Below are 14,938 nucleotides of genomic sequence, written 5' to 3'. Positions count from 1 at the left end.
GCTAGAAAAGTGTTCTTCACAATGGGGCTGTTAACCCTTGCGGGAAGCCTAAATAATTACTTGTAAGTATTTTCTACTACTGTTTGTTGTATTATTCTTCCCACTATTCATCACAAAAATCCAGAATTTCTTTACATTTTTTGTCCCATTTTGCTTTCTAACAGGCCAGACTTGACAGGTGAAGGACCCTGCCCCACCTTGAACATAGATTTGTCTCCAAGTATTGCTTTTCCTTTCAAACTTTACTTACACCAAACCATTCAGAAATGGGCTGATACACCTCAGCAGCTTTTGCAGTGATGTGTGGTTGCTGCTGGGTCTCACTGAAAACAACCACCTCTGGTCCTGTGCTGTTGCTGATCCCTTGAGCAGTTTGATCCCCTGACCTGTGATATGCCATACATTTAGCACGTAATGGTGCAGTATAATGCCACATGCAGAGTGAGTCAGGCTGATGCATCAGTCCCCTGCGCCACTTACAGAGGCAGGGAATATTAATGGCTTGTTCCTGAGCTGACCATCCACTTGTCAGGTTTGTGCCCTGGGCATGTGAGTAGGACACACCAGTGAGGAATATCATAGCAGCAAGGACACCAGCCAGTCTGTCTGTCCTGCCTTCAGCTCTAGTTGGTCTGCAACTCTGCAGAGGGAGAAAATTATGACTAAGACAGGAAAAATAAATAGGAAGCCAAGTTATTTATTGATATGGGGAGGGAAATTCCATTCTGGCCCTGCAATAGAAGCCATGATTCATGGCTTTAATACAATAGACATTGAGTGCATGCAGATGCAAGTCCTGTTGGATAGGCCAACATTTTAAATACCACTAGACGTGTTTTTAGGCTCTGTCTGATACTGGGAATGATGCCATCACTACAAGGCTGTAGCAGAAAACAGGTTTTCATACTCATGTCAGATGGTCGCTGGGAAATGAGATAACTGATCTAATCACATAAATTACTTTCTTACCAGGATTTGAATTTGAAAGTTTCTTTGCCTCCTCCTTTACTTCATCATACTTTTACTGATACTCAGTCACTTGCTGGCACTATGTGGGATAGGGATGGAGCTAATGTGCCATTGTTCCCTGTGGGGGGAGACTTTGGGTTTCTAGGAGGAGGCTGGGTGAGGCACTCGTGGCTGTTTCTCACCTGCTACACTCCAGGCATGCATTTTTGGTAGCTTTGGCCTAGATGTGACACACTAAGAGTTCAGAGATGACTGACCCAAAAGGAATTCCATGTTTCTAAAGGGAAAGCCAAGCCTGGAAGCAAACTGGACTATTTCAGTGTGTGCTTGGCTGCACAGAGCTCTTCGCCGTCTAAGCTAGAATTGCAGGTGGCTTTCCTCACTTCCAGACTTCACATCTTTACTATGCTGTTACTATAGAAGAAGAGTAGCTTTCTGTATGCCAGAAAACAAAAACAAAAATAAATAAAAATACCATTTAACACAATGAGATGACTTCTAAAAAAATAACTTCAGGAAAAGAGCATATTTTTCCATTCACTGTATTGATGTTGGAGCATGTTATAAATATACTTTATTATTCTAAAGCTTGGAATTATTACCTGACAGCTTAAAATGCTGATTTAATGCAGCCCTGCAGAGAAAAGTGGTGGTTCTGTCATTACTGAGATAGCCAATACACATCATAAAATTGATGCATGGCAGCCGTGAATAAGGAACTGCACATCGTTCATTATTACATCACATTATATTAGGACTGCAGGGATCAATGAAAAGCAACAGGATTAAATGCTGCCAATTCCCCCCACAAAGTCTTTTGATTGACATTTGCTTGCAGGTGTGACTAAAATGTTGCCAAAAAATGTTGCCCGCTTCTTACGGTTTGGGGAAGGAACACTTTTTGCCCTGTTTTGTCATCTCCGTTATGTTAATCCCAGTATTCCCTGAGCCACCAGGGTGTAAAAAAGCAAATCAGGCATGCAGAGCTGGAACACCAACCATCCTATGGCTGCAGAGGGTCGTGATGGGGGCCTCTCCTGTAGGGAGGATGGAGAAAGAAAGTATATGCAACTACATAACGTTATCCATCCTGCAGGTTAATTTCCTCCTTTTTTAACCAGTCACATTCTTCTCAGTGCTTCAGCTAGATGGTTGCTGAAGTCCTGATGCTGTGGTAGCCATTCAGCGGTCATTAGCAAACACAGGACCCACCGTTGCACTCCGGCAACTTTCCCCCAACTCACTGCCTTGCACTGATGAGCTGGGGAGAGGCCAGGAGCCAAAACACATAGTCACTTGGAACCAAATTCAGCACAATTACTGCTGCCTGGAAGGTGGAAATAGCTTTCCTCATCGGCTCCCATGTGTGTAGTTCCTCTGAAGAGGTTTTCCATAAGGTGCTTCTTCCTGCATTTACCCCCACCAGCTGCTGACGGGGGAGGAGGAGGAGGCCAGCAGAATAGGTTGGTGGAGCAGTAGTTTCTTGCCTGATGCCGCCTCCCTTGATTTTGTGTTGTGCCTCCACTTCCAGCTCTTGGTGGCAAGCATGCTGTGTCAAAACAAGGGGCTCCAGCAAGAGCACAGGCTTCTTTTTTATATTGCTGAAGTTAACTGTAGTTCTTCCCTTGTTTTGTTTTAAGTAATATGCCTTTTGTTTTCCAGATGTGCAGTAACATCCAGCTGGGAGGAGTAAAACATTTTTTATGGACTAAAGCATGTTCATGACTGTACATTGTCTACGCTATAGACTCAAAAAAAGGCTGTTTAGCAATCCCAAAAGACCTGTTTCAAGTCAGAGACTTTGGGATGCATTTTCTATTGTCAGGTTATAAACTTCTGCAAGGCTTATAATAGAAATGCTGATGCAGCCTTCGTACAACAAACTTGAGAATAAAATAAAATAAAATCTAAAAAAGCCAATGTCTGCAGGTATGGGTGCATCCCATTGTGTTGCTCCTATGAATGGTGTTCCCCCATAGCAGCAGGTACATGCTTCACCTGAGTGTCACCACAGGAAAGAACAGGCTTCAAAGACAACTTCCTGTAGTTGCAGCAACATTTGCTGTGCCTTGCTAGTGAATGACAAACAGGTGGTGGATTCAAAACTCTTTTTCTTTAAATGTGCTGAGTTTTACGGCTTGCTTACAGATTACTTCCATTTGGAAGGAGGAACCTTACTGTGCTCTGTGTAGCTGCACAGGGCCGACCTCTGACACTCATCAGTGTGCAGACACTGGCAAAATCATAGTCTGAGACATCAGAGCAACTGCTCTTGTGGAATATTGCAATTCCTTTGAGTCTGTAAGGTTAGGGAAGATGTTGCCACATTTAGCATAATTGGGAGACCACTATAGTCACCCTTCTCCACAGACTTGGCTGAGGAAAAGCAGTAGTATGGTATTGCTTTGCTTGGCTTGAATTTAAGCAGATTGCAGAACCTCAGCTGCAGACAGACAGGAGAGACTTGAGCATTTCTGATGGCAGGAATTGTGCTTGATGTTTCCAAGAATAATTGCTAACACCTTTCCATCTCAAATCAGATTGGTGCTAGGCTGCCTGTGTGTGCTATTGTTGTGAATGTTTGAATGTTAAAACAAGCTATTAACAGCAATCTTGTATTTCAGATGTGAGTGCTTGCCGGGTTACAGTGGAAAACACTGTGAAATAGATGATGATGACTGTGTGGGCCATAAGTGTCGCCATGGAGCTGTCTGCATAGATGCAGTCAATGGCTACACCTGCGTCTGTCCTCAGGGTTTCAGGTACGTGAGAGTCAGCTTCTCCCCCAGACTGTCTTCTGACATAGTGTTGGGGCACTTTCTTTAATTGATTTTATCCTCAGAGCTAAGCAGCCTCTAGATATGGTATCGATCTATCATTCCTACGTGAATGGATGGCTCAGTGCTTCAAATCTTGTAGATGATGTAGGTCTTAATGAGTTAACTGAATACAGGGGATTGATGATTCCTGCTTTGAAAATAGCAGTTTGCCTTTTGTGCAGTGCCATGTTAGTTTGCCTGCCTGCCTGCCCAGCCTTTCCTGGTAAAACACCAGGTAATACACTCACAAATATGGAGATAACTCTGCACGCACGAGAATGAGCACAGGATAATGAAATTACATTGTGAGCCCTCAAACCTGGCTGCAAGAAAACAGGAGTCTGAAGATTTTCTGCCAGTATCTCTCTGCCTGTTGGTGGATGGGCTCACTACAATTTGGACTGTAAATTTCCAGTCTCTGATTCTGACAGCTGCCAATATATCTGACTCCTGGAAATCTCTCTGTCTGTCAAAGATAAGTGTGCTGTTCCAAATGCATTCACTAATCATTGCCTGAGGCTGACTACTGGATTCCTTCCAGCCAAACCTTTTCTGTGTTTGAAATACACACATGAGACAAAAAGGAGTGCCTGAAAAGATCCGTCTTGACAAAGCAGAAATTGCATGAACACTTCTAAATAATTTTCTCTGCTTTGTACGTACAACTGTTTTCATTGTTCTTGCTTTCATCCTTGCTGGTTTTGTTTGGGTTTTTTTCCCTCTCAACACACATTTTTATTGCAAAGCAGACAGAATTCCCTGAATAGGCATTGATATATAACACGATGTCAGCCCATGGTTTCACAGGATATCAGGCATCCTCTGAATTTCAAATTTATACCCTTTTCTCCATGTTACAATCTCTGCTTCAATCCCTTTGATGACCTTAGGGATCTTGCAGACTGGTGACTGGCAAGGATAACAAGTGACTGTCCCACGGTGGAATTGTAAATGCTCAATGTTATCTAATTGTTAGAGTTGAGAAATGGGATTGCAAAGCCATATCTGGAGTCAAGGGTAACTTGAGCCTGTCATCAGATGTAGTGACTGGGAGACAACTGCTTCAGGTCCTCTGATTTTTAAGGCATGTCAGTACTAGGCAGTGATGAATGTGAGGGTTTTTCTCCTAGGAAGGCCGTGTCACAGTGTTTGGCAGAGATGTTTTGAGTTGTGACACAGTTGAGTGGAGCAGCAGGGGTATGTAGAAGACTGTCCTGGGTCCCTTCCTGTGTACCAAGCAGCTCTACTGGCAATTTGGGCAGTGCCCCGTGTTGGCTGATCTCACAGCAGGGACTTCAAGAGCAGAAACTGGAACAGCCCAGCCTGCTCGCTTGCTCAAATGAGGGGGTCTCATTCCACTACATGTCCTCCAGGAAGAGGAAACATCTTGCTACACACAGCTCCAACACTCAACTACTAGCTTAGACAGCACTTCATAGCCCAAGGTAGACTTGGGCTGCCTATCGACAGCAGAGCCAGGATTATACCTGAGGTCTCCTGCTTGCTTTCTTTTTTTTTTTTTTTTTTTTTGCACTAGTCCATGCCACCTCCCTAAATCTCCCCTACAAGATGCAAGGGAGCAAGGGTCTTTTAGGAGCAAAACATTGCAGTGGGCACTAACAGGCTCTCTCTGCCAAGGCAGAGAGCAAGCTGAAGCCCCTTGTGTTCTCCATGCAGAATAGTCCCTGATCTTGTTTGATTTCAGGATTAAAATTCTGCTAACAAAATACGATCTGCTCATTATTCTTTCCATGACTCCAGCCTTTTGTGGTTTAAAGGCCTGCTGCTCTGAAGGGGGTTCTGATTTCCCCCCCCCCCTTAAGATTGCAATTACAAAGATGTTGATTGACAGAGTTCAGGCTTCTGATGTTCAGGGTTGTAGACTCAACTGTTCACAAAGCGTGCCTCAGGCGCTGGGCTGTGTGGCGAGGAGATAACTTTGCAAGTATTTGAAGACTGCACGTGTTGATGAAAAGGAAGAAACACAAGGGGTGGTCTGACAAAGGTTACTAGGAGACCTAAGGTGATGATTAATAAAGATTTTTGGCTAAGTATCAGGAGTCATTTCCCAGCACTGAGTTTGCAGAGTGACCTCCCAGTTATCTGGAGCTTATGCTGTTGTAATAAATGCACAGACCTATAACAATTTTATGGCTGTCACTATGCTGTACGTCCAAGCCACTTGGAGCCACATACTAATAAGGATGTTAAAACTTAACATCCTCGCATGGCTGAACAAATGGCACTTCAGTAATTCTTAACAATGTAGGGCCTCATATGCACAATGACGCACCTCTGATGGCAGCCCCAAAAAGCAATAGTACCAATGTGCACGCTCCTATTTTCCCATCTTAGCATTTCCTATTCACTGTTCACGCATAGTTGTGCTCCACGCAGCACCTTTCCTTATCACTCAGCAATCTTTTGCAATTACATAATGCTTTCTTCCTGAAAAGTTTTCGGTGTTTTCTTCCCAAAATAACATTCGTTTACCCCTGCAGATGAAAGCATTTTTAGGAATTTGTGAACCCCATTGGATAAAACCTAACTTACCAAACCTTCCCTCTAGCAATCAGCCTCACAGTAGTGCTGTCCTGATAAATGTTGCTGGAGTGGGGAAGCACACATTAAGGCTGCTGAGCTTGATAGAAAGCACTGTTCCTCCATTGTGTAGATGCTTCAGAGTTCCCCACTGGGATAGTTTGCTGCAAGAAACTCAGCAGTGATTATTTAAATAAATGAGACCGTACCAGGCATAATGGACTGCCAAGCTATGCAAGTCAGGCTGTGCTCCACATTCCACTGCTGGGGAAGTAAATAGTATTAATTATTTCTAAAAATATATATTTTTCAGTATTTTAAAATAAAGAAGAAAAGGCCTTGACAGAGATTGTTGCTAATATATCTTCTAGATGCCAGTAGCAGGGCAGCTGCACTTGTAAAGCCACCCACCGAAGGGGTTTCACAGCAAGGGAGGGTTGTGCAGGAGCTGTACTGGGAGCTCAGGGAGTCTTTCAGAGCGCCACCAAGCACAGACACGCTGGCTTCTTGCAACATTTGCTTTCTGTTAGTGGAGGCTGTTGCGGGTTGCATGGATTTTTTATTATTATTATTTTTAACTTCCATGAAATTACAATTATATACACTGTCTTTCCTTCTGCTTTCTAGTTCTCAGTAACAGACAAAACAAAATGATTGGCATTGGATAAAACAAAGCGAGTGGGCTGGGTTAGCAGTGTTCCTTTCTGCTAATCACCTCTGGAAAACAACTACACTTAACATCAGGCTGGCTGCGGCAAAGGGTCTCAGGAAGGAAAAGTTTCTTAGTCTATAACTAATTCATAGTGTAGGTGTATTCACAAAGAAATGTTCCCAGGAACAAATTTACTTTAAGAAACATATCAGGCTGAGCAAAGACAATTATTTCCCATATGCAGTTATTCCCCCATACCGTACTGCCTGCCATGCTCCCGTTTCCACTGCTGCCCACAGCAGGCTGAACACTGTACTGACCCTGTAAGTCTCCTCCAAATACTCCTTGGAGCAAAGTAAATAGGGTTTATTGATTGCCAGCAGTATTGCCTTCCAGATTACACTTTTGAGATACATGTGCCTAAAGGATAGATTGGCTTGTCCCTATGCAAGAGTATACTATTCTGATAGAGGATATTAACCATTTGGCTGATGGGGAGTGGTTTGCTCCCCCCCCAAACCCTTTGCTGAAAGTATTAGCAGCCTATGACTGTGCCCACTTACAACACTGTCACCCAGGCAGTGAGGGGAGATAAGGGGTCCCTGTTAACCATAGATCCCTGCCCCTTAGAGAAGCGAGGTAGCGATGGGATGGGCATGGGGAGGCTGGCTGTGAAACATCACTCCATCCTTGTGGTGCATAAAGGAAGTTTAGGGCAATGTAATGAGAAAAGTGTTGAAATGCAACTTATTCTGAAAAGTAGCAAGAGGTGGTTCTGGCTGAGAAGGAAACATACAACGTTTGTGTACACAAGCACAGCCAACCCTGAGTGACACCAGGGCTGGAGCGGGACCGTCCCTGCAGGGCGTGCACATGGATGGGGCAGCGGCGAGAGGCCAGCGCAACACTGTGCTTTAGGCCTTGGAAATCCCCAGCAGTGTTTTTCACCTTCCTCAGGCTTATTCCTGTGTAACAGACTTTTTTTTGCTATACCCACATCACCACATACAAGGCCAACAAACAGATTTGGGCCAAATTAGGAAGCTGGTTAGGGTATTCTATGTTGTGTGGGGCAAGGAGAGCTTCTCTGGCCTTCTCCTAGGTGCAAATCCCAAATGTTTGCATCTTTCAAGGCATTCTTCAAGTTTGCCTTTTGTAAAAATAGTAATCTAAAACCCTGTGTCTCCTCTTCTCTCAGAAGTAATAGAAAAGCAGAGCAACTCCATTGCTTTTGATGCAGTTCAGGATTTCTCTCTCTTTTGTGTTTCCCAGAGGCAGACCAGAGAGTTGGTGTGCACTGGGAGAACAGGGGCAGGGAGAGGCTTGGGCTCTCATTCCGCACAGCGCTAAAGATAGAGCCGTGATACCCTGTGCAAAATTTCACGAGAAAATGTAAAAAGGAGAGCAGTCATGTCTATTTCCTTCTGATACAGAGGCAGCAGGTTCTTGTCTCTGTGGGTAAGCAAGACTGGTCTTGAGAATGTTGTGGCTGTTTTATTTGCTGTTCTTGCACATCTTGTATCAGTTCTATTTACTGTAGGGTAATGGCTTGGGTTTCTATTCTAATTGTATCTAGGAACGTTGCCTAGAAATTCGCTGAGCTTCCAAGTCTCACCTGCTTTACTGGAGAGGAGCGAGGGTTTTGGCATTTTTTCGCTTTGTTTTTATGGGAGTGCTCTTATTCCACAAAGTGCTCCCTGAATGGCAGGAAATTGCTAGTGGAACAAGTGAGTTTTCACTTTTCCAGGACTGGGCTGGTGGGTTATTCACTGCATGAATGGGTCTGCCACAATCCTCTCCTGGCAAGCCCTCTGCCCCTGTGCTGATGAACGCTGTGTAACACAGAGAGATGGTGCAGGAGCATGAGCCCACAGCTCTTGCTGCAGCTATCCCCACAGTTTTCCCTGCTGCACAGCCTGACGCATACTCCCTGCTCACCAACTACCAATTTTTCATTATTTTACTGGCTACACATTTTCAAGCAGTCACAGAACTTGGTGCAAAGAGTTTATGTTCTCTCATCAGTACCAAAAGGGTTTGTTGGGTTTGGACAGTGGTTATAATGAGAAATTTGGGGTATAGGTGCAGGGGCATACCATGGCCAGCCAGAGAGCCTGGCCTGGTCCCTTTGCAGTACCTGTTGATTGCACAGGCCCAGTGAGTGTACTGGCAGAGGTTTTAAATTTACTTTTTGCAGTTCAGTCTGACGCATGACATCACTGTGAAAGATGACTGCAGCTTTTTGCACCTTCTCCCTTTTCCCTGCTCTTTCTATGCTGGTGTTGATATTTCAGTGTAGCTGAGTTATTCCAGCAAATAACCTGTGAAGTGTGCAGCCATGTTGAATCCAGGAAGGCAGCCTAGGGACTGAGCCATCACCGCTCCTGGGAGATGTATGCCTGGGAGGTGTGGCCCAAGCCTCAGAGGTTCCTACATGTGGGTTTTGCTCAGCTTCTCATATAGTTAAAACAGAACGACAGAGCTTTCCCCCAGATCCGAATATGATTTGAGTTCACAGGTACTTAGGTCTGGCATTTGGTTTTCAGTTGATTCTGGGAGATCTTCCTTTCCTTTGCATTTTTCTGATCCAGGACATTGCCAACCACAAACTCAGCTAAAATAAAGTTGATGATTCTGATGCTGTTAGAAACAACCAATTCAGGGCAGCTGCCCACCAAATAGTGTGGTATCAGTGCTTCTGAGACTTTTTAGCAGTTGCCCACCTATTGCTGATACACATGCTGATATACAGTAAAGCAAGTGAGGAGGCTGTAAACAATGCTAAAATTAGAGGATTTTCCCCTTGCTTACTGCCAGCAGAGGTAGACTCAAGTCACAAAGCCATGGGGATTTTTGGCTGAGGAGTGGTGCATGTTTCTGGATGGCAGGGAGAGCAAGTGAGGAAATTTCAGGTTTGGGTTTAAATGGCTCCCAGTTTTTGCTGGGAACGTCTGCACAGCACAGTGTGGGATGAAAGCTATTTTAGACAGACTGCTGTACCTTGCAGAGCTAAATAATCAGTGCAAAGTGCAGTACAAATTGCTTTTAGTGTTTGAACTGACTCGTTCAGACCAAGCGTGGGAATTTCTGTACAGCACTATGCTGTATAGCTTTCACACAGTAAAGTGGGTGCATGGTAGCTGAATCTCAGTCACTGTACCACAGTAGTAGGATAACATCAGCATCTTTAAAAATGGTGATAACTGAGGCTGCTGCTTCTTTCCTTTACCTTCTACAGTGGACTTTTCTGTGAAACTCCTCCGCCGATGGTTCTGCTCCAGACAAGCCCATGTGATAACTACGAGTGCCAGAACGGGGCTCAATGCATCGTTGCGCACCATGAGCCTGTCTGCCGCTGCCTTGCTGGCTTTGCTGGGCAGAAGTGTGAGAAGCTCATCACAGTCAACTTTGTTGGAAAGGATTCCTATGTGGAGCTGCCGTCAGCCAAGATTCGCCCTCAGGCAAACATCTCCCTCCAGGTATGTCATGCACAGCATCAGTTGCCTGCCCAGTGCTCTTCTAAGCAATAATACACAGACATGTATATATTATTTTATTCTGAAGGAACAGGGTCTATTGGCCAAGATGCTGACAAAGTTAGAGACAACTTGTGAGCCAGTTGTCTGCCCTAAAATTATTAAGGCATTAAGGAGCAACTAAGGCACCACTGTACCTTTGAGGATACATGTCCTGCTCCAGAATCTTACCACTCTCTTATTCCCAGACTGGCAGTGTAACTAGACATGATTCAGCAAACTCCTGTGTTCTTACTGATTTACAGCATTGTGTTTCATCCTGTAGAAATTAGTGCTTAATGTTAGGAGATGTATTAAAAGAGGCTGCTCTAAATGGGCTTTCCAGACAATATTTTGCTTACTCTTTTACTGTGCACATTCAGTAGATAAAAAGCCTGGGATTTTGTTACAGTCCTGTTGTTACACCTAAATTTGGTGTGCTCAGAAGGCAATGGAAAATAGATATGAAAGGTGCCATACCACCACTGTCATCTTTGTGGTGCTGGATCAAAGGTATTTTGGATACTTAATCCAATATGATAATTAAATTATTTGGAAGTTATTTGCATTCACAATCTAATAGGCATTAAACTGATCTTTTTTTTTTCCCTCAATATCCCAAAGTAAATGGAATAATTTCTAGCTTTATACTTTTTCTAATGAAGAGAAGTGTGGAGCACAGATATGACACAATACATCTCTTTCTTAGGCCACTGATTGTTAACCTGGACTATTTCTGTGCTAGATTCATCCTGCAAATGAAGGATAACATTTCAAAAAAATGTGAGAAGAAAAATCATTCCTGTATGTTTATTCTACTGCATTTATGTTCTCAATTTTAAGAGATCGTATTCCACAGTTGGAAATCATATTCTAGACTTTCTTGATGGAATTTGGTTTTAATTAAAATACCAATGTCAGGCATGGGAAAAAAGGACTGAATTGCCACATTAGGAATAGATTTTTAAAGGGTGGTTCCTTCAAATTTATTCTAATAAGATTTCCATGATTAATATTTATCTTTGCTTTAATACCTTTAGTGTACAGTTCATATGAAAATGAAGCTGATTCATCTATATTTGAAACTCCATTTTTTCTTCAAAATTCCCTTTTATTTAATATCACAAAATAGATTCTAAAATATAGGCGCTCTAAAATAGGGCTCCCAAAGGCTCCAAATACTATACGTCTACTTTAAAGCTGAAAATGGACATTGTCTTCTTAAGTGCACAAAACACGTTACATCAGCCATAGCTTGCAGAATAAAACTGATTGCTACAGAAAGCACATGCAGCTGACTTTCTCACTTCTTGTTTCCCAGGCTGAATATTATTCTTGTATCCAGTAATTAATCACTAGTGAATTACAATTAGAATACAACATTGATTATTAAGAACAGATAGAGGAAATCTTGTTAAAAAGTATTCAAGAAAAAAATATCTTTTAAGGGCAAAATAATAGTATTTAAATATATATATAAATGCAAGCAGATTTTTAAATGTACTGTTTAGTTTTGCCACTTAACAGCCATTACAAAAAATAAGCAAGATATCTCAAGAAATATCTACTGTGAAAATAACAGGCAGGTTGTATCCAAAAATCCCATTTTGTCTCCTCTTTTTTTTTTTTTCTGTTGTACTATAGCAATATTTGAGACCTGGAGATTGGGAAGGTGGAGTCCTTGTTTTTTGATTCAGTGGTCAAGATTTTTTTCCCCTTGATGTACATCAAAGCTAGAGGGATGAGGGCTGCTCTGTTCCTCCTGACTCTTTAAATGTCCCATTTGAACTCAGCATGACTTGCTAGTAACTCAGATTGAGTGAACAACTCATGGTTATGCTAGATGTCCTAGCATATAGGACAGGTCCTTCTTTCCTTCTTTTTGTTCTTAAAAAGTCTGTGAACAGATCAGTGCCTGCTGAAATTTGTTTGCTTGTAATTGTGACACACTCCTACTGCCAGAGTTGAGTTTCTAAAACTCCACTTCAAGCCAGGGTAGTAGCTGAGAAATAGATTCATGTGTTGCCAAAAATACAGCCGTAGTTTATTGACAGGGATCAAATAAATTGCAGCTTTCACCTTCTGAAAACTAGTTCTCATTTGGTGCAAGGGAGCCGTCCCCTAGTGGGAGGCTGACCTGTTTGTGTATGAGCTCACTCAACGTCACCAAGACCTTTTTGTGTCTCATGGTTGTTGCTCATATATATGCTCATTAAAGTATATTTGAATTGCATATATGATTTTGTTTTGATTTTTAATATAGGTTTATTTCTTTTTTAATCATTCTCAAGCAACCTCTACCTGGTTATTAATGTTTCACAGGTAGCAACAGACAAGGACAATGGCATCTTATTATACAAAGGAGACAATGATCCTCTGGCTCTGGAGTTGTACCAAGGACATGTGAGGCTCATCTACGACACATTGAATTCTCCACCTACCACAGTATACAGGTAAATAGCTAAGCTTTACCAAGACGGTTGATTTCCAAAAAAGATGGAGAGGTAGGATTTTTCTAAGAAATGTGCATGGGAGAAAAACCTTTTATTTTACTTCACTGTATCTCTTTTATGTATGTAATTAGATAAAATCAAAGTAAAGATTTAGCTAGAGGCTGCATGGTTAAAAATTGGCATTTATTGTCAATACGAGTGATACTGTGTCCTGCTGTGATTGCAGAAAAATGCTGTGTTTTCTCATCTACTGTAAAGATTTAGTTTCTGGTGAATGTTGTCCTTGAAATAGTTCTAAATAATCAGTTTCTCAGATGTTGCTATTTAGCATCAATTTACTGTACCAAGACAGAACAGTGACTGTGCAACTGTAAGATTCGACTGCGTCAAATAGGAGGAGAAGGGCTGAATTCCTCTACAGGATGAATATTTTTGGAAGAACTCTTACCTATATGAGTATATGAGTAGCAACTACACCAACTGTGCAAAAGCACAAATTACAACAGTAAATTGTAGGGCAATTTGACCTTCAGACACTTGACTTTTGGGGATACCAAACCCAGAGTTTTTATTCATTAGTCACAAAAAAGAAAAACAAATGTAAAAGAGAAATCCATGCACAGAGGCGTTTCCATAGGGATGAGAGATGTGCTGCTCATACCTTCCACTGTTACTTTAGCAGCCCTCTCCCTGGATTAACATCCTTCTGATGATTTTTAAGCCTTGTTGCTCCATTTTGTTCTGCGTAAACATGCAGTTGTGACCACATGGATCCCTTTCAAGTTCGGTGCAGTTTCATGGCATTGTGTATGCAGAAGAGCTGGATTTCCCAGCCCACTTAATTCTTTAAGGAAGAGCATCATATTAGAGCAAGTGAAAGGATGCCACCAAGTATCACTAGCCAGGACAGCCCTTGTACTTCTTCTGGAAAGTTTTCTCAGCACTTGATAAAACTTGAGCCTTTCAGGAGTATGGTAGCTGTGCAGAGCTTTCTTTAAGGGAATGGTGACTTGTGTAAGAAAATGAGAAAATTCTTTCTCTATAAAAGCAAATTGGAATTATCCAACGCAGGGATGTCAGCAGGACAAGCAATGACTTGTCCACTGTAGGAATGAAGAAAATAGTTTATTAGTTATTTTCACCAGCTGGATAGGTGTGAAAAATTTCTCTGTGTGTGGCTGCTAATCCTAATTGATTTCATGTTAGGCAAAGCTGAAGTTGTTAAACAGTTTTATGCCACTAATTAGAACGTGGGGAAAAGCTCATTATGTGTGGCCAGCACAGGGGTGGCAGATCAGCGTCGATGCTTGCTCTCAGTTGTCAAGGGCAGAGCAGTGTGGTGACAAGAACTGTTGCCACCATCACAACAGCACTTTATGGATCCGCTGCCTTCTGGCAAAGTTGCCAGTGATGGCAAGCAGCAGTGTCCTCATTATTCCTGCGCCCTTCATATTGATCAAGGAGGAGGTCTCCATTCAGACTGACACCTCATTACCATAAGATTAATGGCCTCTTCACTACATTTTGTACTGTGTGATCTGTTGAGCTGGGAAAGAAGCTACTTAATACGATGCCCTTTCTGAAATGTCACTCTAATCTTTTATTAGTTTAAGGAGTGGAGCAAAATGGGATTAGCATGGAGCTTGATGGGAAAAGATTAGGTTGATTGAGAAAAACTGCAGCTAAAGAATGTCAAAAAGGGCCTTTAAATAGATTAAAAGACTTGTTTTCCTTAAGGGCTGAGGAAGGGGGAGGGAGACTGCTTCTCTCCACACAGTCGTGGGATTTAAAGGCAGAAGGTGTGAGTGAATCTGGTTTGACCTCCCTGTGTATCCTGTTTGACTTCTAGCTAAGGTGTAAGCTCTCTGTTCGGCTAAGACATGACTTCGAGCTTGGCACTGAGTTTTGACAGGAAAATACCAAATAATGGAAATTCTCCCACCTCCTTTAGTATCTTGGACAATGGTCAATCTTTTCCATTATTCAGTC

At 42.5% G+C, this 14,938-nt stretch overlaps 1 protein-coding gene across 3 annotated transcripts in view; it reads left to right on the top strand.

Moving 5' to 3' along the window:
* SLIT3 (slit guidance ligand 3) overlaps positions 1-14,938 on the top strand; it is a 547,006-nt gene that overhangs the window by 507,212 nt on the left and 24,856 nt on the right. For all 3 annotated transcript variants that reach the window (XM_075102153.1, XM_075102154.1, XM_075102155.1), the window contains 3 exons: positions 3,594-3,731; positions 10,220-10,460; positions 12,819-12,949. In XM_075102153.1, coding sequence (XP_074958254.1) covers positions 3,594-3,731; positions 10,220-10,460; positions 12,819-12,949 — 510 coding nt within the window. The remainder of the gene's footprint in view (positions 1-3,593; positions 3,732-10,219; positions 10,461-12,818; positions 12,950-14,938) is intronic.

Source organism: Phalacrocorax aristotelis, chromosome 8 (genome assembly GCF_949628215.1).
Source record: "Phalacrocorax aristotelis chromosome 8, bGulAri2.1, whole genome shotgun sequence".
In the NCBI taxonomy this organism is placed as follows: domain Eukaryota; kingdom Metazoa; phylum Chordata; class Aves; order Suliformes; family Phalacrocoracidae; genus Phalacrocorax; species Phalacrocorax aristotelis.
The sequence above is the reverse complement of the archived record's forward strand: the minus strand, read 5'-3'. Positions and strand labels throughout refer to the sequence as shown.